Genomic DNA, 24,987 nt, shown 5'->3' with positions numbered 1-24,987 from the left:
GGCTCTTGGCCACCATCCATGGCTCTGCAGTGACACCCAGCCAGCTCAGGAGCCCTTTGCCAAATCCTCATTTCCTGTGGGGGCTGGAGCTGTGGAGCCCTCTGTCCTCACCCCGTGGCCATCGCTTCTCACAGACAATTCTCCCTCTGCCTGGCAGCCACTTCTCTGCTGATTTATGGCCTTGTTTAGGCTGATAAATCTCAAACTTGTAACACTCAGCTCTTCTCCAGGCTGTCAGGGAGATGATTTGTCACCAGTGGAGTTTCCCAGGTCAGCTGTGCCCTGGCCCTGTGCTGGTGGGTCAGTCGCAGTCAGGCTGCTCCACTGGGATCGGTGAAACACCAGCAATGCTCCTGTAGTTCTGTGCTGCAGAGGGAAAACACCTCTTCCCACTGGCACCAATCCTGCTGGTTCCTGGGCAGTAAACCTGGGAAAGTGGGGACAGGCTTTTATAATCTGTGCCCAGCTACATCTGCCTCCATCCATGTGCTGCAAACCCCTGGGGTTTCACAGACCCCAGTCCATGGGATTCTTCTTGGACAGCTCTGTGTCTCCCTGTGAAACCACCCCACAGCTGAAGGCAAAACAAAGGAAGAAGAAACATCCAGGCAGAAAGAAACCACCTTCAGTACTTGAAGGCTGTGTCATTTATTCCAACAGCTTATGTAGTTTTATCAAACCATCTTTAACACAAAACTTGTCTCCTTAAAGACAGAAGGGTGTGAGATCCTACCAGAGATCATCTCAGCTAACAGCTTGCAAAGTTTAGCCTGAATATCAACAGTCAAACCAGCAAAATATTTCTCCCCTCCCCTTAATAGCATCTTGAAGCATTGAAACCTGAAGAAGGAGATGCCTGTGGCTGGTGCTGCTGGGTCTCCAGGTGGGGCTGATCCCCACAGAGCTGTGCTTTGGTCCTTTCCTGATGCTAAGCAGCAGCAGCACAGGTGAGTGGTGTTGCCATGAGGGCAGCAGGACAGGCTGGGTCCTTACCCCACTGCCCACCCTGATGAAGGGCCATGTGGACAATCCAGAGGCCAGGTCTAAGATGCAGATGAGGGTGAGGCTTAGAAAAAACCAATAATGTAAATTTCTAACCTATGGAAACAGAATAAATAATAGTCTAAATCTGCAAAGGAGGAAGGTACCTTGGACAGGAAAATCTGGTGTGTCTATTATTACTGAAACTGTTTTTCCCCTAAGAGAAAATTGCAGCTAAGGCATCTTGAGAATGGCTCATACCACTACAACCACGGCAGTGTTGCTCTAAACCATTAGGGATGGGGGCAGAAGTCTTTTGGAGGTGCCAGTCCTTGCAAGTGTCTTGTGTCTCTCTACACAAGCACAGATCCAGCAGAGGCATTTGACAGACAACTTGCTGTTCCAGGTTGGTTTTTGTCCACAGATTCAACAAATTCTTGTTCAATGTTCACAGCAAGGCCCTCCTCCTGCCCATCCCACACCCTTTTTGCTCTCATGGGGAGGGGCTGCTTTCCTGCCCCTTTGGTCTTGCTCCAGGGTCGTTGTCAGAAGAACTGGCATCTCTTTGGCTTTCTGCAGAAGGGAGGATTGGGAAGAAAGCACAGTTACACCCTGCTGAAGACACTTGAAGCCATCAGTGATTGCTACAGATGATTTCATGCAGAGAGACAAAAGATTTTTACCTGAAGATCTATCTCTTCCCTCCTGTGACCAGATACTTGACCCCATCCATGGGAGTGTTCAAGGCCAGGCTGGATTGGACTGGGAGGTCTGGTGGAAGGTGTCCCTGCCCGTGGCAGGGGGTCTTTAAGGTCCCTTCCAAACCAAACCATTTTCTATGATTCTATGTTTAAGAGATTTGGATTCTCCCTCCACATTCCTGGAGTAAAACCACTTCTCAACACACCTGGCAATGCAGAGAGGGAGCCTCAGGGTAGGGATGTGCACTTGCCCAACTTTCAAGCGCTCCAGAACTGTTTTCCTGACAGCCTGGCAGAGCCTGAGCTGCTCTGGTAAAGCAGCTCCAATTTGTGCTTACTATGGATGGGTGGATGGACACATGCTGGTATGGTCATGCTAAAAGAAGTACAGCTGGGGTAATGAATGTATTTAAAGTGTTTTTATAGTTACAGGTTGTAGGCTAGAGAATTAAGCAAGTAAGGGAGAAAACTGAGTTTCCCTTCTACAGTGACAGTCTATGCTGCGCTGCTTATTAGTGAAATGAGAGCTTTGGACAGAGGATTGAAGCTCCTCACAGCCTGAGGGCCAGCAGGGTGATGCCTCTGCCACATCTGGGCTGCAGGGGGGATTTGGACATGGCTGTTGGTGTGGAAGCTATTTCTGTTGTTATTTGAAATACTGCAGAGCTATTTAAACATTGATTTTTTGTGTGTGCGTGAGCTCACCTGCTCCCTGCACAGCCAGCTCCCCCATGTCCTGGCTCAGCTGGCGCATGCTGATGGTGGTGGCCTCTCTCTCGATGTCATGGACAGCGTTCCTCCGGCCAGCCCGGTCACAGGAGATGAAGTCAGTGTAGGTGCTGGACTCTACCTCCATTGCATCTCTATTCACTTGCAAAATGCTGTGGAGGAAACACAGCTGTGAGGGCCAGGATGCTCAGCATGGCTCCCTCCAGGCTGAGATGCCTCAGTTTTACTTGTCAAGGTTTTTTATTTTCTCTTATCTATTCCATTCTTTCTCTGACCTGCTGAGATTTGTCAGTTTGTGACACACTGACCACCCTTGGGGTGGTGCTAGTTTTTAATGCTAAGAACTACATGTACTTTATTTACAATAATTTTCCAATACCTATCATCTATGTTAGACAGTCTGTCTCTATTCCAAACCAATCCAGAAGTGTCACCATCACAGCAGAAGACAGAGGACAAGAAGAAGAAGAACAGGACACATCTGTTGTCACCATATTGCAGGGGTTCCATACTGTTGTCTCGTTATCACAAAAGTTTCATACCTTCCTGATGTTTCTCATGGTCAGCTCCTCAGAGCACTGACTCTTTCCTCTTCACAAAGCAGCCACTGACCCCAGTTCCCTTCTCACCCAGCCACCCCACTCTTTTATAGCATCTTCTCATTGGTCACAGCTGTGGCCTGTTAAAGTCAGGCCTGCTCCTAATCTTTGACAATTGGCCCAGCTGCAACTCCTTAGGGGTGAGATTACTTTCTACACTATCTTTATTTTCTTATATTCTATCCCCCTACACACGCCCAGATTCCTCCATCGTGCCTCTTGAACCCCCATTCTAAATCCCCAAAATTCTACTTTTTCACTCAGTGACAAATTATCATTCTGTTCAAACCCTTGTGGCTTGTAAATCCTCATATAAAGTTGGTAATTGTTTTCATGGGCTAAAATCAAAGGCACAGGTGTTTTTGACTCTGTGCCAAGGTCTCAGAGCCCCTTGCCAGGGTTTGGAGTCCTCCAGGGCAGCCGGAGGGATGTCCTGGGTTCTGTCAGGCAGGAGGGCTCCATCCCAGATGCCTGCCTTGTTCTGCCTTCCCCTGCAAAGGCAGACAGGGTGTTTGTCCCTCCTGGGAGTTTCCAGCCTTCTCCTTTGGGCACACAAGGTCACTTGCAGCAGCTTTTCCCTACAGGAAAAGCACTACAGAGAAAGCCCTGCTTCCTCCTCAAAATGCCACGGGAGCCTTGAACCCAGGCCAGATTTGGGTCACTGCTTGGGGGATGGGGTGGTGATCCAACCTGAATTGATGGATACCCACTGGAGAGCTGGGGGAGCAGGGAATATTTTATAGGTATGGGCTTGGAGCAGTACTGGCCTCCTCTGGCTGTTGGATGGCACTGAAGAAGCACTGGGCTGGACTGCTGTGAGATAAACACTTTACCATGTGAAAATCAGCCCTTCTGTGAGACATTTGGATCCCCTCACTGCAGATTTGTTCCCATGCCAAGTGCACAGCACCAAGAAAGGCCCGGAGCAGCCACTTGTCACATGCCAGCTCTGCTGTGAGCCAGCTCTGAGTGCAGCTGAGGAATCCTTAAGTTGCTGGGTTTTCATTCTGGCTGCTGGCTCCCCTTGCCAGCACTTGCACAGCACACAGAGTGCAGGATGGTGCTGTGGGCATCCTGGCTGCTGGGCACGGAGCTGGCACACACTGCCTCTGCACAGGAAACCTGGAGCTCCCAGTTCCTGCTCCTGTTGGGCACTTTGTTTTACTGCATGGAATCAAGAAATTAATTGCTGTCTTATCTGTGCCTCTGATCACTGTGAAATGTGCCTCCAGCCCTGCTGATTGCTGGCAGTGCCTGGAGCAGGCCCCATTAGAAACGCTCGTGTGCAGTGAAAACAAATTCATGCACATTTAATGCACATTCACTGCCTTTGTGCCTTGCAGTTAATGACCCACAGAGGAGTTTGCTCAGCCTCCTTTACAAATCCTGCTTGATATTGATTTCTCTGCCAGGGAAATCTGTTGGCACATTCAGGCACCAGCCTGAACAGGAGTCACACTCCTTCCTCACTTTAATGTCAAGGCAGTAGAAAGGAGATGCAGATGAAGATGCAATAAACTGGGATAAAAGAGGTCAGATTCTCTCTGTTCCTGAGCTGAGTAGGGTGCAGGAACCAAAACCCCACAGAAATACAGCATGTTTTGGCAGCCCCAGGGACTCCTCTCCTAGAGTTGATGCCAGCTCAGGGAGGGCTGGCCCCAGCTCACTGGTGAGATGTGGGACTTGGCCCACCCAGATCTTGCAGGAGATCCTGTTTCCCCAAAGCTAACAATTCTTGTGACCACCTGCCTCCTGTACAGACTTGGTATCCATCTAGCTCCTGTTAGATGAGCCCTGGGAAAAGCTGCATCTTTTGCCCCAGGAATAGATGCCCCAGATATTTTTCCTCATCTTCCCTCCTTCCATCCCTCGGACAAGGCACCTACTCTGGTTGAGCTCAGTGAGCAAAGTGCCTTCCACCAGGACTGTCACAGACATGTTTTATGAAAAATCCTTTCCTTAGGATTTTTTCTCCTGAGAAGCTGACAGGCCTCAGGAACAAAATGTAAACAATGGTTATCTGCTGCTGTGGAATGCAACAGGTGCATCTGTGATTGGTCCATGTGGTTGTTTTTAATTAATGCCCAGTCACAGTCCAGCTGTCCAGACTGTCTCGGTCAGTCACAAGCCTGCGTTATCATTCTTTCTTTTCTATTCTTAGCCAGCCTTCTGATAAAACCTTTTTTTCTATTCTTTTAGTATAGTTGTAATGTAATATATATAATAAAATAATAAATCAAGCCTTCTGAAACATGGAGTCAACATTTTCATCTCTTTCCTCATCCTGGGACCCCTGCAAACACCACCACACAGGACAGGACAAGCACCTGTCATGCCCAGACAAGCTCTCACAGGTCACTGCAGCCCAGACTCTGCTGACCTTCTACAGCTGCCAGAGAGAGCCCCCATGGGCTGGGGAGGCTTCCCTAGGAGCGAGCCAGACAAGCCCAGCTCCATCTCCCAGCACTGAGGCCATTCCAGAGCTGATCTGCTCCAGTCCTGCTGCCCTGGTCCCAGGGGCAGGAGCAGCAGGTTTCCCCAAGCTGGGGAGCAGGAGCCAGCCCCAGGGATGCAGCATTTTCCCTTGATGGAGCTGCCAATGGTAGTGGCAGTGCTGTGCCAATAATTGTATCTCCTCGCACGGGAAAGGGATGGGATCCTGAATAAAAGCAGAAAGCAGCAAGTGTGCAGCTCTGGCTCCCGGCTCGGTGGCCGGGAGATGGCGCATGGGATTTATTTATTTCCATGCCTGGGAGGGCTCCTGCCTTCGGCTCTCCGTGCAAGGAGCTGGAGACAGGCAGATTTAACAGCGAAACTTTCATATCTGAGCAATTCCCCCGGGATTTTCAAGGTGGGTGGCTCTCAAAACCCTTGCAGAGAGATTCCAGCCTCCTCTTCCTGGAGCTGTTGGGCTGAGAGGGTGATGGGAGCATTACTCGATTGTGATAGGAAAACCTGACTTTTCAAACAGCTTTTCCATAATTCCAGGCACAGAACCCCCAGTTCTGTGGGTTTTCACTCAGTTACCGCTTTTAACATCTTTCAGGAGGTACAAAGGAACCCCTTCCCTGTTGCCTACATAATTCAGTGTCACCTGAGCCTGTGTCACTGTGGGCAGTCACTCACGGTGGCAGGGGTGCAAAGGGAGCTGCATCACCAGCTGGCTGCCCACCTTGGGTTTTTCATTCTCCCGTGGACAGGAAGATGGGCCTGAAATTGCAGGAATAATCCCATGGCCCACACATACAGCGTGCAAAGTTTTCCAGGGCTCTTCACAGAGGTGATTCAGAGGGTCCTTTCCTGCCCTCCCTTCCCTCTCTGCTGCTGGTGTAACAGGAACAGCCCCTGTGCCCTGAGCACAGCGTGCCAGCCTGCAGGGATGGGGCAGGGAAGCTGGGATCTGCTGCCTCTTGCACATCCCTCAAATCTTTGCTGCTTGGAGGGAGGCAGTGTCCCCTCTGCCATGGGGACTGTCCTGGGGCAGCTGGCCACAAGTGAAGAAGCCCCTCACAAGCTGCCACTGCCACCAGGAGTGTCCCCAGAGCTGCCTTTGCTCCTGGGCCTGCATCTGCCAACCCTGCTTTTTGGTTTGGACTTATTTGTCTGTGGTGTCATGTGAGTACTAAAAATTCTGAGCTCTAATAGTCTTGGCTTTGCTGGTGGGGACTTGGCTTCCTGAGTGGTTTTGCTGCTGGATTGCACCTGGGCTTGCTGGCATTTTCCAGGGAGATCACCCAGCAGCTGACACAGCAGCTGGCTCAGCCCTGGGGGCTGCAGCTAAACCAGCCCTACCCACTCTGGGGCTCAGTTTTGCCCATTTAGAAGGTGGGTGCTAAGAGTTTAAAGGGTTAAATGTTTCCTTTGCCTTTTGGTGGAATAAACTGAGGCATTTCTTTTGGCTCAGCTCCATGTCCCATTGGGTTCCACTGACAAGCCTGCATTTAATTCCTGTGTGCCCTTGCCTCCTTCTCAGCACAGATATCAGGGACTGCAGCAAACAGCTCCTGCACACAAGGTCAGAGTGGCAGAGAGGTGACCTGGGCACACCTGGCAGGTGACCCTCAGCCCAGGGCTCTGCCCAAGCTCTGCCACCCCAGCAGTGCCCAGGGCTGATCCCTGGGGCTGGGTGGATGCTACAGTCACAAAAAACCCTTTCACACAATCCTGCATCTGTCCCTTGTCTAGGTTAACCTCCTTATTGCTAGGAAGGGCTATTTTGGGTGCTGGCTATCAGCAGGCTGAGCTGACAACATTCCCCCCTGCCTGCTTTGTGCCTCCTGCTCTGCCCTCTCACCTTCCTCACCTTGTTCTCTGCACACTCCAGAGCCCTGGGGCAGCTCAGGCCCCTGCTGGCACATCCAGGGTGCAGCCCTGCCCTCCGTGCTGTGCTGTCCCTGGGACACCTGAGGCAGGACAGGGACACCCTCAGGCAGTTCCCAGCTTCAGGAGCCCTCCCCAAGGGGCTGCAGCCCAGCTTTGACCTTGTGCTGTCCATTCCAGTGGCAGCTGGGACCAAGGGCAGGTTTTGCTTGGAGGCAGCTCCCACATCCCCAGAGCCCAGCCCAGGACATGCTCTCCCTCCTGCTTGGTGGGTTTCACCAGTGGAGTTAACTCCCACTGGCACCAGTCCTGCTGGTTCCTGGTCAGTAAACCTGGGAAAGTGGGGGCAGATTTTATAATCTGTGCCCAGTGGATTTAAATTGAAATTTGGATTTACTCTCCAAACTCCTGGAGTCGTAAATCCCCAAAGCTGAACTAAACCTTGCCGCGTTCCTGGGGTGAAATTCCAAATTTCTGCTTGGGAACAGGGATCTGACCCCTTTTTCTGCTCAAGCATCACATCCCACCAGCAAGGCATGGAGTGGTGCAGCCTCCTTGCAGCTCTGCTCATTGTGCCCCTTGCCCTTTCATTCCAGGGTGCAGGGACTATTCTTAGACCTCTCCTGCTGGGGCCGGATCCATAACAACAGCAAAACACTCCACAGCCCTGCTGGGCTTTTAAAATATTTACAGTGCAGGATGGTTTACCAGAGAGGGGGGCCTGGTAGAGCACAGAGAAGGAAGCACCGGGATTTCTGTGCTCCCGGGGGGTTTGCTCTGAGGTTTCCTGCTGGGACAGTCACATCCAGCGAGCAGAAAAAAATATCCCGCAGGGCTGAAGGCAGCACTTGAGGTCAGGGGGTTTCCACCAACTGTCTGACAAGATCCAGATGGAATTTCAGCAAATTTTCCACTGGGTCTTGTCTGGGAACATGCATGAGGGGGTGTGCATCAGAGAGGAAGGGCTCTGTGATGGGGTTATTGGGGTATTTCCAGCCAGGGCTCTGTAATGGGGTTATTGGGGTATTTTGGGGTTATTGGGGTATTTTGTGACTCTGCTTTATGTCTCATGATCCCCATGCACCAGAGCTCAGATCCATGGCCAGAAACTGAGCTGAAATGCAGCTGAGGATGAAGATGGTGCTGTTGGGAGCCCAGTCTGGCTGCACCAAGCTGTGTGAGGCTGGGGACAGGGTCTGCACCAGGCACAGAGCTGCCCTGCTTTCCTGTTTGCCATGTGTGGTGCTGAGGGGTCTCACTGGCCAGAACTGGTGTGGCCCAAACTGCTGAGCTCTGACTGTGCTGGCTTGCTGAGGAAACAGGAGCAGGGCAGCAGCCTGATCTCCTCCCAGGGCACGTCCATCTCCTGTGCTGAGCAGCTTCTGCCCAGGCAGGAATAGCACAGAAAAACCTCACCACGCTTCAGTGATGAAGAGACATCACACTGGGCCCAGCACATCTGTATTTATGGAAGGCTTTTGCTGTGGGATTCCTTGTAATAACTCTGCACCCTCAGGCTCTTACACTAGAAATGATAAATTCAGCCAGGACAGACATCACAGCTGCTCCAGCCCCTGCAATGGCTTTGCAGGAACAGAGCTTCCAGCATTCTCCAGGACTTGCTGGAAAATTTTAATTCCTTCAGGAGGAGAGCAGATACAGCTGAGGTTCAGTGTCCACAAATAGATCCCCTCTTTTCATTTGGCCTGGTTTTACAGTATAAAGATCATTTCATGCCTGTAGAACTGATAACCAATTGCTAAGCCCGGTGTTTAAGATTAGGCTTAGACTGACTCCTCTGTGACTTCACAAACTTTGTTTTTAGCTCTGCCAAGACCCCAAAACTCCTTCCCCTCCCTCCTGGCTTTCAGCAGAGCCCCCCACTGCAGAGCCCTCCTGCTGTCCCACGTCCCCACAGCCACTGCCTGGCTCCCCACTGATGTCAGAAATGCTGCAGCCAGATTTCAAACTCCCAGCTGAGCATTGGAATGGGGCAGGGCGAGCCCTTGTGTGCTCTGCTCTGATCCCCAGGGGACAGGGGGAGCTTCAGGGAGGCAGCAGGGCAATGCTCAGCCCCAGTGGCCTCCATCCATCCATCCATCCATCCATCCATCCATCCATCCATCCATCCATCCATCCATCCATCCATCCACCCGGAAGGCAGCCCAGTACCCACCCCTGGCCACCCCCATGCCTGCAGCAGGCAGCACCCCTCTGTCAGTCCCCCCAAGGCACAGGGGCTGAGGATCTGTTCCAAAAACTCATCACTGTTTGATGGAGCCCCTCTGCTCCTCCCTCCCCTCACTGAGCTTGATGCAGCTCAAGCCTCTTCTGCAGCTTCTAGCTAAGCTGATTAATGGAAATAATTGGTCTCTTTGTGCATCTGGAGACAGTTGCCCTGACAGCAGTTGTATTTTTGTTTTGTTCCCAGGTCGAGCTTGTTTTTCCCATCTCAGCCTCAAGGTGCTAATGAATGTGGGCACTCTGGTTTAGTTCCCTCCAAAAGACACCCACGGCTCTGAGGGATGGGTGACAGTGGGATAAGGCACCTGAGCCCCTGCAGGCCTTCAGGACATGGCAGGCTGGCACCTTTCTCCATTTTCACCCCAAGGCAGGCTTGTACTGGATGGACACAGCTGTGGCTCTTGCATGGCAGAGAGAGGAGAGCCAAATCCTCACCCAGAGCAGCCATGAGCACCCACAGCACCTTCTGTCCCCTCTCAAAGCTCTAAGGAGTCTGAGGCTTTGAGTCCCTTCTCCATTACTTTTATTTTCTCACAATTTCTTACTTATTTGCCTTTATGTGTCACTATTTTTACACAAACAGCTGTGTGGAAGATCTGCTGGTGCCTGAAGCTACAAAGCAGCCAAACCACAGACCAGTGGCCCTTCAGCTGCAGAAGTCCCCCAGCTGTGGCAGGCAGGTCCCAGGTATATATACATCTATATATATATATATCCCCCTGTGATATCACCCTGTCACACCCAGGCCATGGGCTGAACTCCTGTGCAAAGGAAATCCCCTTCAGGCTTGGGTTCCTGCCCTCCTCCAGACTGCTCCTGAAGGAAATGAACAGCTGGGCTCCACCTCAAAGGCTGGAGAATCCCCAGCAGTCCCACAGCTCAGAGGCACCAACCTCTGCGTGAGCATCACCCTCTAAAGCCCCACCTGAATTCCTGGCCCAGGGATGCTCAACCCCAGCACGAGCTCCCCAACACCTTGCAGGGTAAGGAGGAGTCAAACAAGTGCTGAGGAGATGCAGCTGGGGCTGTTTTCTGGCACACGTGAGAGGAAGGCAAAGCCACAGCAGCCTTTGGTGGTGTAGCTCTGTTTCTGGGTTGGGGGAGATCTCTCTACAAGGACAGAGGTAAAAAAGGATAAATCCTTATTTTTCTGCCCAAAATGAAACAGAGCCATGTAGTCCAGCTCGTTGTGATCTGCTGCTGTGGGAAAGCAGGGCTTGCAGGACTGGGGAGGAGTTGTGAGGGCTGTGGCTGGGCAGGTTTGGCTGGGGAAGCTCTGCTCAGCACAGGGTGCTGGAGCTGAGACTCAGCCCCCTGCCTTGGCTCTGCCTCGGTGGGGCTGGCACAATCCCACAGGAATCTGCATCCAGCCTCCAGAGAGCCCTCCTGACTCAGAGCAGCGCAAGGGGCTGAGAGAAAGGCTGTGGAGCCTCCTAGGGTGCCCTGGCAGCTCCCAGGTGCCTAAAAATAACCAGGGCACCTCCTCAGAGAGTCTGTCAGCACAGAGTGAACCTGATTAGCAAAGCCAGGCTCAGCTCTGCTCCCTGGGCTTGGCTGCTCTGTGTGCACTGCAGGGACCCCCACCCTGGGGCAGTGCTGGCTGTGGCAGGGGGATGGGGGAGATCTGGCTTTGGAGCTAGTCCCCCAGAAAAGGGGAGTGCTGGGGTTCAGAGCAGGCTGGCACTGAGGGGTGGCCGAGGCTCCAGGTGGCTCCATGGCTTCTGTCACCCAATGGAATCAGGAGCCCCTCTGGCTGTGCTGCCCTGCTGGGAGCCCTGTCTGGGCAGGGGAAGCTCTGCAGGCCTGCACCCTCCTTTGCTGAAGATTTCTGTGATGGATTTCAGTTTCCTTACAGCTGTGCCAGGTGCCAGCAGCTTCTGACCCTCCCTGCAGGCAGGGTGAACCTTTCTGCCTGAGTCCTCAGGGATGTGACATCCAAACCTGAGCTGCAGTGGTGCTGGAGATGTGCCTGTAGCACTGCCCTGGGGGTGCTCAGTGATCACTGCCAGCCTCAGGAAAGGGAAAGCTCCCAACAAAATCAATTTCCAGGTGTTTCATGTGCAGCCTGGGCAGACACAGGGTGTCTGCAGTACATTTGGGAAGGTGCTGGATGGAGAGATGAGCTGAGACACCTGCAAGAGGAGGGATGTCTGTGTGCACCACAGTCCTGAGCTCCTGCACTGCAGAGCTCACCCAAAACAGCCCTGGCAGCTCTGTGCCAGGGCCAAGCACAGGACAAGGGAAAGCAGTGATGATCTGAGGACAGAGGGGATGCTCTGAGTGCAGGAGCATCCACAGAGAGGATTTGCCATTTCTGCAGGAGCTGGGAAAGATTCAGCTTTGGAGGTTCCCTGGATTTGTTGGGCTGACTCCACACACAGAGCAGAACTCACATCCAAACAACATTGCCCTGCAAAGCATCTGGGCAGCCTTTGGCAGGATTTGCACAGCACTGGCCATGGAGCACAACTGGCACTGGGGCTGCTTGGAGTCAGAGCTGCAACGTGGCTTGGTACAAGGACGTGTGGATAATACAGCAGGAAAGTCATTATGGCAGAATTGTTGGTAATTTTTTCCTCTTAGCAGCTTTCTAGCATCTAGTCATTCCGAATACAGAGGGGAGGTCAAGTGACTCAATGCTACAGGAAGGAAAAAACCCATTTCTGTTTGCCATATTTCCCTGTGAATAAAAGCTTTATGAGCCATAGTGTGAGTCCCTACCTGATTTAGAGGACTTTCCTTCTGGACATGACTTCAAACACGCTTCATGCACAGCAGGACAACAGCTTCTGGGAAAGAAGGAGGAAAAAAAAAGTAAGAAAACATGATGTGTGCTTGTTTTGGGAAGCACAAAGCTCAGCTGCTCTTCCCACTGCCTGTGAGCAGCACAGGGGTGCCAGGGCTCTGCCCAGCAGGCTCAGGTGGAGCCTGGCTTGGGGGGCACAGCAGCCCAGGGAATCTGGGATGTTGTGTTCAAATGGCACCTCCTCAGGAGGGTTTGTGCTAATGGACTTGGACTGTTGTGTCAAAGCCCATGGAAAGTCCAGCACAGAGAAATCCTCTTTGCTTTTGCTGCTTTCCTTGCCCTCCCACAGGTGCTGGGAGCACTGACACAGCTCCTGTCCTGACCTGCGCTGCAGGGACCAGCAGCTGCCTCCAGACCATGAATGAATATTGGTTTGCAGCTCTTTAAAGAAGTGAAACTCCCATATCAGCTCCTCTGAGGTGAAAGGGGAAGTTTAATCTGGTTCTGGTCGCTCTGCTGGGTCTGTGTCCAGCCCTTTGGGTCCCTGCTGTTTGTGCACAGCTGAGCCTCCTCCTGCTCCCCAGGCCCTGCTCAGACATTTCCTCTGTGGCCTCAACATCTGTGGGTGCTTTGCAATCCCTGACCTGCAGAGCCCAGCCAACAGGACACTTGCTTATTTTAGCAGCTGTTTCAGCTTTCTGACTATTTTGGAACATCATGGACTGTGTTTTTCCCTTTGTCCCAGGGACAAATGTTAGCAGAACAGAAATCAAGAGATGAGCCACTTAACCATATAAGCAGTAGCTCATCCAGCAGTTCATCTGTCTGGTCCATCTAGGCTGAGCACCACAGAGACTGGAACTATTTCCCATCATTTTCCAAACTGGGACAGATCCACAGCCTTTCTCTTTATTTTTTTGACCCACTTTCAAAACTTTGTAGTTGGAGCTGACTACTTGCTGGCTCTGGCCCTGCTTCAAGGACAGGGCACTTGCTGCTTTTATGTGTCAGTTTGCCCATCTGTTAAATGGAGCTATTAATACTCCCTCCCCCTGTTAGATGCTTCAAATATTTTAAAGCACTTTCAGCTCTGCAGATGACAGGCTTGCAGAAGTGGAAAATGCTAATTATGATCATGACAGGAGCTAAACAAAGACACAGGGATTTAACAATAAACTTTTGTTAGTCTTAACCCCATTTATAGCAAAGTGCTTACTGGAAACACTGGACCGGAAAAGAAACAGCATTCCCACAACTCTGGGAATATGCACTGCCCTTTTTGGGCACCAAACAACCAAACAAAAGCAGGAAGGAAGAAACACAGCTTTGGAAACCCACAAGTCTTTATTTTCCTCCTTTGCCTTCCTGCCCTGGCTTGTGTGTTCCACTGCCCAAACAGTTAAACCTCCTGCACTTCAGCAGTGTTGCAAAATATCTCCAAACACGTGGGCCCCTGCCAAGAGAGGCTTAAAGTAAACTGGAGCAGCAATGATGCTCTCAAGTAGAAGTTAGAACTGAGCAGCACTGTTTGTGATGGGACACAATGGGAAAATCTCATTTTCTCTCTCAAAAACAGCTGATTTTGGAGACCGAAACTCTTTAGCAGCTGGTGTTGGCTTTCCAACCCTGCAGGCCTGGTTCTAACTAGATGTTTCTCTCCATGGTCCTTGCTTGGGCATCTGGAGTCTGCAGATTTGCAGCTCCATCCCCAAAGGCTCATCCTCTTCTGCCTCCCCTGGTCCTGCTGCTGCCATGGGCAGAGCTCCAGAGGCCCCTCAGCCCAAAGGCTAGGCTGTTTGGAACTTTAATGCTGGCACATGGATTGGTGCCACCTGAGGATGGGTACTGTGAATTGTTAAAGAGCACTTTGTTTTGTAGTTTAGTCCTGGAACACATCAAGGTACCATGGATTATTCTGAGACCCTAGTGGAAATGTTCATTGGCTAGATGGCATCCATAGCCCATCAGGATGAATTACAGGGACATCAGCACAGAATTATCGAAAAATTTAGATTGAAAAAAATATTTAAGGTCATTAAGTCTACCACTAAGGCATGTCCCTAAGTGCCACATCCACACACCTTTGTAGTAACTCCAGGGATAATAACTCTACTGCTTCCCTGAGCAGCCTGTTTCAGTGTTTGACAACCCTTTTGGTGAAGAAACTTTTCCTAATATTCAACCTAAACCATCCCTGGTGTAACTTAAGACCATTTTCTCTCGTCCTATTTGATGTGCACGTTTCACATGTTTGAGGTTTCAGATTCCCTCAATGGCAATCAGCTGTTACCCAAAAGGAGCAAACACATGGAACAACCTCAGTTCTCTCAGCATTGCTTCAAAATGAATGCATGCTCCAAAAAAAAACCCCACCCCAGAATGTTTTTTTGGCAGAATCCAAGACTATTCTACACAACAGCTGTTGTGGGGCTGCTTTGATCCAGGGAGGAAACCCTTCCTGGATCCCAGCAAGGTGACAGAAGGTTGTCCTTGTGTCTCCTGGCTGCTGGGTAAACACCAGGCTGCATGCAGGGCTGAGCAGGGCAGCAGCCAGACTGCCTCATTTAGTGTCTCCAGCAGCAGCTGGCATCCCCAGCCCCAGACACACAAGAAAACCCTCTAATTGTAATGGAATGCTTTCCACAATTTACTAATGACTCTGAACCAGGAGGTGTTACAATCCTTACAGTGCAATATCCTCTTAATCATAGCCAGGATTGTTTTGTTACTGAGATAACTACCTGATATCCATTAAAATGCCTTCAGAGCTCTTTGCTCCACCGGTATCTCATGGCAATGAGCACCACAGATTAATTACACTTTGTGGGAACAGTAACTCCAGTAAAGTTGGTGACGCTCTGGTGGGGACATGTTTGGCTTATGACATCACTGCAAATATCAACAGAAATAGCATTTTGGTGCTGCCAGGGAGTTCCCCAGACCAGCACTGTGCCTGCAGGGAGGAGCTGTGCAGAGAGCACCTGGCACAGAGGGCTCTCCGGGGAGGGGAAGTGCTGGGGAGCTCGCTGTGGAAACCAGAAATGAGTGGTGTAAAGTACATATTCCCTTGGGCTCAGAGAGAGTGAGAGTTTTGAAGTGGGGCCCAGGGAGTTCATAGTCCAACTGCTGCTTTTCCTGCTTGTGCTGCAGGTTCCAGGCAAGGTCTGGAGTGATCTCAGCCTCTCTAACTGCACCATGAGGAGCTTGGGACAAGGCCTGTGAACACATGAACCTTCCCTTCTCCCTGCCTGCTGGCAAGCCTGGGGAGCAGCTCCTCTTATGACCTGCCTTATTCTAGTTTTAAGCAAAAGACAACTAGAAGCAATGGGCTTTTTCCCCTCTCATCCTCTCTGAAATGGGTGTTGTGATGGAAAACTTATTTTCCAGTTCAGTCCATATAAACAGCTTTGGTGACATTAAAGAAACTCCTAAAGGTGTGGAGAAACAAATGGAATGTGACAATGGGAGCGATCAGAACAGGGTGACGCAGGCAAACAAAAAGCCAGGTTGAAGCTTCTGCTGTTCCTTTTGGCTTTGTAGATTCACCCGTTCTGCCACAGACCTGTGTGAGCCCAGGGAAAGGATCTGCTTTGTGTGAGACCCATGTAAAACAGGAACGATGCTGTGCTTGGGTGCCCAGACAGGCTGGAGGCATCAATGCACAGCAGTGTGCTGCAGGAACTGGCTCTGAAATGTGGGAGATCAGGAAATGTTAGCAGCTTGGAAAACATCTTCCATAGTTATTTTGGGTGGCAAGGTTGTGTGCCTGTGGGTATTCTTCTGAGTGGGACCAAAATTACGTTGATTTTTCTTTGGAATGAGAGGAAAAAGCAAAACTCCCCATCCTAGCTCCTCATGAGCCTGTACAGCCCTCAGAACCAGCCTGGGTACAGAAGTGCCAGGTGGTTGGAGGATGCACAGCTGTGAACATTCCTGGGTTTCATCTCCTCATGACCAAGCTGTCCATGTACTATAGCCAGTGCTCTCCCTTTCTCTGAGGCATCTGAGTTTACACTCTGTGGAAAGTGTCCCCCAAAATGATGGCATGGGGTGCTCACATCCCTGTGGAACTCTGTCTGAAGCACTCAATGCTGTGTTCTGTGCCCAAGGTACATTAAGCTCTATTGATATATCCACATTTATAAATGGCCATTTAACCTGCACCTGCATTATAAACTAATACAGCCATTGAGGATCTCTTCATGGATCCTTCTTTCTGAAACACCATTGCTCACAAGAGCTGAAAGGTGGCAATTTCTCAGTCAGGTGGCCACACACTGGCAGGGTGGCTCCTTCCAGCCAAGAGTCTCTGAAGCCAAGCACTGCCCCACGCCAACCAAGCCAGGCATGCAGAGCAAACAGCCCAGAGCTGCAGGGGCTGTCACCATGGGAGAGTCTCAGCCACGCAATCAAGCCATACCCACCCCACAAATGTCCCTTCACCCTCCCATGGCAGCAGCATCCCGCTGTGGCTGTCTGTGCTCATTGACCCCAGCGTGTCCTCCTCCCATTTGAGTCACCAGCACGGCCACCCAGGGCATTGCCTCTGCGTTCACAGCTATACTTGGCTCTTGGTCTGCAGAACCATTCACCCCTTCCAAGCAGTGGGAAATTTCCCAAACACGCCTTTGGGGCCAAGGCATTGCGTGCATGTGAAAGCTCCCCACCGCGGCTCGCTACCAGCTGCTGTGGGGAATCCAGAGGGAGGAAAGACACACAGCTTCGAGGTGGAGGAATTTGCAAAGCCTCTTGAGAATACCACCACACAGCAGTTCTTTTTTTATCCCGAGTCTTTGCCTTTTCAAACATTTGCTTGGAAAGCCGGATGCCGGCAAGTCTCCGAGCCTGCTCCTGCTGCCACGCTCCCAAAGCTCCGCAATTGCGAGGGGAGTCCGGGCAGCCCCCGGCTCCTGACATCCCGAGGGATGGATTCCCTGACATCCCCTGGGATGATTCCCCGATTCTCTCCCAGCACAGACCCTGGTGCCTGTCCCGCTCCCATGCGAGCACAGAGCAGCTCCCGTGCTGGAAGGGATTCCCTCCGGCAAACCGCTCACTACAAGCGGACACATGTTGGAAATGAGGCCAGAAATCCCCACGGGGGTCACTGATCCACGGTGCTCTGTGATTTCCGTGCTCTGAGCCTTCTCTCCCCGCTACCCCTGTGCAGAACCGCGTTATTTCCGAGCGGAGCAGCCGCCGCCTCCCTTCCATCAGCTTGCGAGCGGCTTCTCCCTCCCAGCAGCACAAAACCCGGGATGCAGCGCTGCTGTTTGAGCCCACGGGCTGCCGGCTCCAAACCCCTCGCTGCTCGCGGTCGGCTGGGTAAAAGTTCATCGAATCTCCCAACAAACCCCACTGGCGGCAGCAGAATTGCTCCTGGCTGCCCTCCAGGACAGGTGTCCCTGTCACCCCCCGCCCCAGCACAGCCCCACTTACAGCCAGCCCGCGGTCCCGCCGCCGAGGAGGGGATGGATGGATGAAGGGATCGCGGCTGGATCCCACCTTCCTGCCCTCTCTACCCTCCTGCCAAGCCGGCCGGGAGCCTCGCAGCCGGTTCCAGACTCGCAGTTTCCTTCTGCCGGGAGCTGCTAAATGAAGTTGCACTTGTGGGGCCAAGGGGCGTGTTCTCCTCCCCGGAGTCAGTCCCTGCCTGCTGTAATCCAATGCTCTGCCCGATGATGTCAAGCGGCTCCCGCTCGGCTCCTACCTTACAGTCGGCAGCAGGGATCCGTTTCCTTTTCGCAGCGATCTTTGTTTAGCTTGGGCTTGTAACCCCATCCCCCGGCAGCTGCGTGTGCCCGAGCATCCTCCCCGCGATGCTCAGCGCTGGGTTTCTGCTGCCGGGCGCTCCCTCCTGCCTGCTGTTCGCCCAGGGGTCCCACCTGCATCCCACCCTTCATCCTCCCCACCAGGATGGCCACAGACACCATCACACCCCGCGCAGCCTGAGCGATCCCACCAGGTGTAGCACGGGGAAAGTGCCTCCCAAGAAAAGCCTCTGTGCCTCCCAAGAAAAACCCGGCTCTGTGTTATTCTGGAGTGCTTCTTGCTCCTCTGCCTCCCATGGAGTAAATCCCAGGAGTATTTCAGCTCATCTGCCCCTGAGTGCTGGCTGTATTTGGAGGTGAAGTGCGGAGCTGGCTGGTGGCAGCACCTGGATTTAAGGGTGAAGGTACAAAGGCAGTACCCCATTTAAAACACACACCTTTGTAGCACCCTGCTGTCTCCCACACATCCTGAGAGCTCTCAGGGAGCTCGAGGTCACTACAGAGAAAAGGAAATTTTGGATGCTCTTGGTACCACATAGATTGAGGAATGTCCCTGTAGCTGGCATCACCTCCTGGTGTCCCAGCAGCCTTGCAGACCCCACCGGGTGGCGGAAACCAAACAATCAAGGTTGCAGTCATCCTCTGGGCCTGAGCTTCCCACCAAAGTGGAGGGAAGGTGTGTGAGCACACAGGAATGTGCACAGTGCTGCCTGGGACAGGGCTCATTAGTGCTAATAGCTTTGCTGAGAGAGTGAAAGATTTGCTCCATCCCTGCCCTAAGACACTCAGGTCCTCACAACTCAACTGGGGAGCACAAAGGGTGTTTGCCAGGGAATGGATCCAGCCCCCGCTCGAGCTGGGTGAGTTTTTGTTTCAGGTTGCATGCAAAGTGAGTGATGTGAGCCAGGAGCACTTTCCCAACTCCCTGTCTCACTTAGCACCAGGCAGGCACAGAAGCTGCATCTCTGCATTCCTGCAGCTCTCCCATGACAGATGGGACCCAGAGCCACCCAGTGCCAGGTGAAAGGCATCAGCCTCCCCTCCCACCCGGCACCACCCTGCACACTTGGACCTTTTCCACCTCTGCTGCCATCACCACCTCCAGCCAGAATCTGTGTGTGGCCAAAAACGTGGTGATTGCTGTGAAAGATACCCACAGGATCAGAGGAAGAGATAAAAGCACCAACAAGAGCAGCAAGCAGCACAGGAAACACCCTGATGACAATACCGTGGCACAGATGAAGGGGAGTGGACCTCGGTAGAGCAAAACACACCCAATGTTCTGTGCATCCCTAAACCAAACTGGTGCAGCCTCCTGACTCAGCTCAGTTTCAGTTCAGCCCCAAGAAGCCCACTTGGTTTCCTGAGGTGCATTGCCTGGTAGAACTCATCTCTCTCCAGCTGTTTTGAGTCACACATTGCTGCTGCTCACCCAAAAGCAGCAGTAAGGGATTCACCACAATGCCCTGTCTGTCTCCATGAGCTGCCAGGGAGGGAGGAGGGCCAGCACAGCCTCAGGAGACTGCTGGGCTGGTCTGGCCAAGGCTGCAGTTTTCCCTTTACTCCAGCTGACATTTGAAAAGGATCCAGAAGGTTATAGCTCCAGACTAACACTTGGAGCACAGCGTTTGGAGGCCAAGTCTGGTGAGAATGCAAGTGCTACCCCAGTCACCCAGGCATTTTCTTGGCAGAAAGTGGGCAGTACCATTACAGAGCAGACAACAAAGAACAATGGCAACAGCCCAGTCCTTTGGAAAGCCAGGAGCTCAGTGTATGTACTTCTAAATTAAGAAATGTCTCGTCTTGCTCGAAGCTCCCAATCCTGTGTGTGGTCCTGGAAACAAGCCCCCCAAAGCATCTCCCACAAAGTCCATCCTTTTCTGCACACACTTGTGTGTCCTTGCAGTGACTTTCTCATCTAACACCATCCCCTACAAGGACTACTCAAACATTTTCTATCAAAACTCATTTTAAGTTAAAAAAATGCAGTTTCAGTTTTTCTACAGACTATATTTTTTTGGAAGTGGGAAAAAGGGTGGCAGTCCCAGGATGCCAAAAAGTTTGCCTGAAATATTAGCCTTATCTATTTGGATAAAAATGCATGGCTGTATTCAGTCTTCCTGCTCTTAAGCAAAAGCTGATATTTTACAATAATGCACCCTAACTTCTAGCTGATGCTCATGCTCACAATAAAAGTTGCTGGAAATTTGTAAGAATGCTTCCCCCCCCTTCCCTTTTATTTTTTTTTCTTAGGGTTTTCCCCTTTTCTTTTGGAGACTCTCACCTACTCTGTAGTCTCTGGCTAAAATCAAAGCAATCCAGCTCTCAACCTCATTTCCCACATGTACCCTGTAAGCATCCCAAATGGGCAAAGCACAGCTTCTGACAAACTGAGGGCAGGAGGAAGCAGGAAGAGGGAGAGATGAGCAAGGGCATGGCTCCAGAACAGTGCTCCAGGCTCATCTCTTGTCCTGTTGCTTTCTCCACCATTCACCCCGAGGTGATGGGGAGATGTCAGAGCTGCTGGCGTGGCTCACCCTGTAGCTGGGTGGTGTCACAGCCTTGACTGACTCAGCTGCAGCCACAATCAGCCTTCAGTGGCCCCAGCTTTACTCACATGTTTGTTTTGGGGAGGTTCTTGTATCCATCTGCCTCATCCTGTGCTGTCCTGCGTAGCCCAGGATCGATGGTGATGCCATTACCACTCTGCACAACTGGAGGTTTGGCTCTGCTGCTTTTGACCTTGCAGTTGGTCAGCAGTGAACTGTGAATTTTTTAGTTCTGTGCCACAGAGTGGGATGCAGAGAGCAATGCCCCAGGGGAAGGATGGGCTTGCGCTGCCTGGCAGCCCCTGCTGTGGGTGCCCCCTTTGCTACTCTGGGAAGAGCAAGAAGCTGCCCTGCAGGCTGGCTGTCAACCTTTAGCTGGGAGAGGGACAAAACCAAAGCAATCTTAGAGGGCAAATGTCAGAATGAGGTGAGAGCATCCCCAAGGGTGCAATGTAAAGCAGCGCTGCCGTGCGGGACTGCACGCTGCCTGCCCAGCAAGGAAAACACCAGCACAAAGGACACTCTGGGAAGCTGTGCAGCCCAAGGAGCCAGGCTGTCACTTCAGAAGGCTCTGACCTGCCTCTGACCCGAATGTTTTCACAGCCTGAGCCTGGCTTCCCCGAGAAGAGCAGCCCGTGCTGCCAGGGTTAGAGCAGCGCGGTGGCAGCATGCAGCCTCCCCACGTAAGAGCGGCTTCCCCTGCCTTTCCCAGGCACTGAGGTCCCTGTGTCACTTGATGTCATCAAGATTGCAAGGAAATGTGGAATGGCACAAGACACGCATGGAAAAAATGGGACAACCTGTTTTTTTTCCAGACTTCCTCTCGTAAAATAAATACTCTAAATAAATAAACTATTTTTGTTCCAAAAAACCCCTACAGAACATATTTCACTGATGTGCTGGGCTCCCCAAGGCAAGAATGGATTTCTTAAGCCATCAAACAACAGCTTCACTTGGAGATTCATGAGAAGAGAAACCAACAAGTAAAAGCAGCTTTGGTGACAAGCCACTCTTTTTGCTGTCAAGGGAGGGACACAGTTTGCTGTTGATCAGGGAAGGAGGGTGGGTGTTGGGATGTCTGAATGAATTACCCCCTGTTCAGACCCATTTTGTTTTTGTAGAAGTTGCTCATCCAGAAAGGTTCAACAAGTGAAACACAGAAAAGCTTGTAATGAGGCTGAACTCATTAGTGACCCCCTCCAGGGTCACCCCTATTAACGGGCAGGGCTGAGCAGGGCTGGGGGAGCCCCTCTGGGACCGTGGGGCTGTGGCTGCTCCATCGTGGCTCTGTGCGGGGCTGGCATTCCAGCAGGGCAGAGCACACTCAGAAAACTGTTTACTTTGAGCTGAAGCTATTTTTAGCTGCACTAATCTGTGCAGAGATGATAAAGCTTTTCATTGCAAAGTGAGTGGCTGCGCTTTGCTTCTGGGCAATTTCACTCCACGAGCTCATCCCTTCCCCCTTCCCGGCCACTTCTTTCCACTGACCTTATCTCCTCTGCCTTCATGCCAAACATCTCCAAAAGGTTTGTCCCAGCCAGATATGTGGGAGTCTCAGCCCACAACTTTTTTTTTTTTTTTTTTCCCTAGGGAACCACTTCAGTTTAGAAAATAAATGAATTTTGTGTTTAATAGTCCCCAAAGCCCAGTTCCAAGGCTTTGGTGGAAGCCCATCATAGACATGCACCTTCTCATCTTTCATTTCTGCAAAATCCCTGCTGTCCAAAGGCTCTTGCAAAAGAAGTCACTTGACAGCACAAGCAAGAAGTCACTTGACAATTACCTCTTTGCAGCTGACACAAATACAAGCAGATCTCCAGCTCGGATCTCATGGCAAACCAGAGTCCCCAGGCAGTGGCAGACTGCCTGCACCTCATTTTCCCCAAGGGGTCCCACAGCCCATTCCAAAGTCCCTCACACACTCTCTGTAAGAAGCACTTTACCTGCTGCTGATAGGAGCAAGCACGGCGGCTGGTTCAGGGCACAAAGGCTACAAAACACACACATAAATCCTGCTTGCTCAGGGCTTTGTTTGTCTAAAGGACTCCAGAAGCTTCTCCAGTGTAAACCCACAAAGGTCACACATCCAGCACATGCTTCATCAGAAAATCATCCCTTGTGGTAAAAGCTTTCCTGTCTGGCACACAGCATGAATAACCTCTCTGTGGGCTCAGAGTGTGTTCAGAGGGGGAAGAACATGCAAGTGTTAATTAAATAGGTTCATCCTGCTTGCTAGGAAGGGTCAGATATACAGAAAAATGCTAAAAATGATTGTCAGGATGAGCAGGTGCAGTAGGAAAGGTATTGCTTAAGCTGATCATGACTGACAGCTCAGGTGTTACTGGCAGGTAAGCAGGAGATGTCCTGAGGTTCACAAACAGGCACTTCTTCCCTTTGTCCCTCTGATTCTGACAGAGAATGGAGCTGGAAGAAATCAAGGAGCAGGCGGAGCTGGCAGCTGTGCTTCTGCCTTTTGAAGAGCAAAGGGGTTTGCTGATAAATGAGAAGCAAATAGTCATCTCTGTCAGTGTTTAATTCATGCCAGAGCCACCCAGCCAACAGCTGACTGCTCACCGGTGGCTGGCACCCAGACAAGGATTCCTGTTGCCCATGTGCAGCAGACAAGTAAATATTTTGATTCCAGCTTGTGCTCTCAGCCAAATGAGCTTTTATATGACTTTATTCCACGAAGTCTGCAGAGAGGACTCCTGCTCTGGAACAGTGAGGGATCCAACTCGTGTTATTAATCCTCTGTGTGAGTCAAAGGACTGCAACCTCCAGAGTTTCCCATTTACACTCATGCTCTACCTATGGTTGGGAAAAAATTCAGCCTAACCTCTTGTCAAGTTTCCTTGCTTTCCATGATTAAGGGAGTATGTGTAACCAGATGCCTTCTTGTAAAGCAGCTGACCTCTGCAACAGGCAGGATGAGCCCAGCAAGGCTGCTCTGTGTCCTGTGCTCTCCCATGCCCTCAGACATGGTGCCATTTATCTATTCCAGCTCTTCCCAAGGCCACAGACCGTGGGGTCAGGGAGGTGCAGCATCGCTGGGACTTTGTCTGGGAGCAGCAGGAATTCCCAGCGCTCCATGAGAAGAGCTCTGTGTTCTGCTCAGAGAACAAAATATTCTGTTTGTGCCAAGTTAGATGTCTCACAGAGATGTCTTGCAGAAGACCCTTTAATAAAAGAAACTGAAAGTGTCTCTTGGGCCAGACGCTTTCAGTTGTATTTGGTCTAAATTCTGTGTTTGGGGCTGGTTCCTTGCCCTCTGAGTGAGAAGCAAATGCCAGTCACAACCCAAAGCACCCTTTGCCCAAATTGCTGTGGTGCCCGATGCTCCTCACTCTCACAGCAGTGGTGGCACTGATGTGACCTGTCAGGCATGCAGCAAGCCATCAGGGTGACAGTTGTGCTGTTATTTCTGTATGGACAGACACATTTCTGCGTCTGAACCCCTTTGATGTGCTGCCCACCCTGCTCAGGCGAGTTCCAGGGAGAAACCTCCCCAACACACTGGACATGTCCCATGCCAGGGCTGAGCTGTGACAAGGGGACAGGGCACCAAACAAGCATTTGCAGTGCAGAATTGAACACAAAAGGCCTCAGCTCTCCATCTCTATGGCAACCAGCAGGAGATCTTGCAGGTCAAACAAGAAGTAGCATTACCTGCTTTCCTGCAGAAAAGAGGGCCCAAACTGAGTGACCAGAAGGGAAAATCCACTTTACCGTGGCTAAGAGGCCCTTTTAGTTATTATTTATCCAAGTCTCCAGGCATTGTAATTTATCATTAATAATATAATTGAATATCATCTGTCTTCAAGGATGACTTGAGCAAGAATGTAGCCAGCTAGACACATGGAAACATTCTTTTATGCCTCTTCATTGCAGGGGAAGTTCATCCCTACCTCTCCAAGAGCTCCACCAAACACACCACTTCTGTCCTGAAGACAAAAAGTCACCAGCTTTTCAGTATCTAAACTTATTTGGGAAGTAAGTCTGCTAGATGTTGTGTTACTGGTTAGCAAGAAATTGTATGAAACTGAGAATTAGAATTAATAGAAAAACAGACCTGCTTTTCCCATCTTTATTTGCACAAGAGAGATAAACAGTCTCTTTTATCTACTGGTTTATTAGATATAGTTAAGATGCAGAATTACAGAAACCTGATAAATTTGATATATTGGAGGGAGAAGTGTGTGATCTCACGTGCAAAATAATTATTATTTTAGAGCAAACTAAATGACATGATAGGGTTCTTTACCCTAAGAAACAATATGGAGGGGTTTGTGTGCTCTGAATTTCATCCCAATTTGCTGCATGCTGACTTCCTCGTGTAAGCAGGTCATT

The 24,987-nt window shown here is 51.1% G+C and overlaps 1 protein-coding gene across 4 annotated transcripts; it reads right to left on the bottom strand.

Annotated features, from left to right (window-relative positions):
- Positions 1-603: 603 nt before the first annotated feature.
- On the bottom strand, positions 604-18,160 carry PKIG (cAMP-dependent protein kinase inhibitor gamma). 4 transcript variants are annotated; one of them, XM_064729863.1, is made up of 4 exons: positions 18,031-18,160; positions 12,296-12,363; positions 2,388-2,563; positions 604-1,554 (listed from the first exon to the last, which is right to left on the bottom strand). In XM_064729863.1, exons 3-4 carry the CDS (start codon positions 2,536-2,538, stop codon positions 1,475-1,477), a joined length of 231 nt encoding a protein of 76 aa, XP_064585933.1. In that variant the 5' UTR covers positions 2,539-2,563; positions 12,296-12,363; positions 18,031-18,160; the 3' UTR covers positions 604-1,474. The 4 variants fall into 4 exon arrangements, with proteins under 4 accessions (XP_064585933.1, XP_064585931.1, XP_064585932.1 ...); XM_064729861.1 differs by having other exon boundaries at positions 17,760-18,076; XM_064729862.1 differs by lacking the exon at positions 18,031-18,160 and adding an exon at positions 17,760-17,896 and having other exon boundaries at positions 12,296-12,360.
- Positions 18,161-24,987: the final 6,827 nt, after the last annotated feature.

The sequence above is a fragment of the Zonotrichia leucophrys genome, chromosome 20, assembly GCF_028769735.1.
Source record: "Zonotrichia leucophrys gambelii isolate GWCS_2022_RI chromosome 20, RI_Zleu_2.0, whole genome shotgun sequence".
Classification (NCBI taxonomy): domain Eukaryota; kingdom Metazoa; phylum Chordata; class Aves; order Passeriformes; family Passerellidae; genus Zonotrichia; species Zonotrichia leucophrys.
Note: the sequence above shows the minus strand (reverse complement) of the source record. Positions and strands in the feature narration are given on the sequence as shown.

Excerpts from the sequence above, each read along its gene's own strand:
- PKIG (XM_064729863.1), bottom strand. The coding sequence starts at position 2,538 with ATGGAGGTAGAGTCCAGCACCTACACTGACTTCATCTCCTGTGACCGG. Across the intron at positions 1,555-2,387 it reads GCTGGCTGTGCAGGGAGCAG|AAAGCCAAAGAGATGCCAGT; the intron begins GTGAGCTCACGC and ends TCCCTTCTGCAG.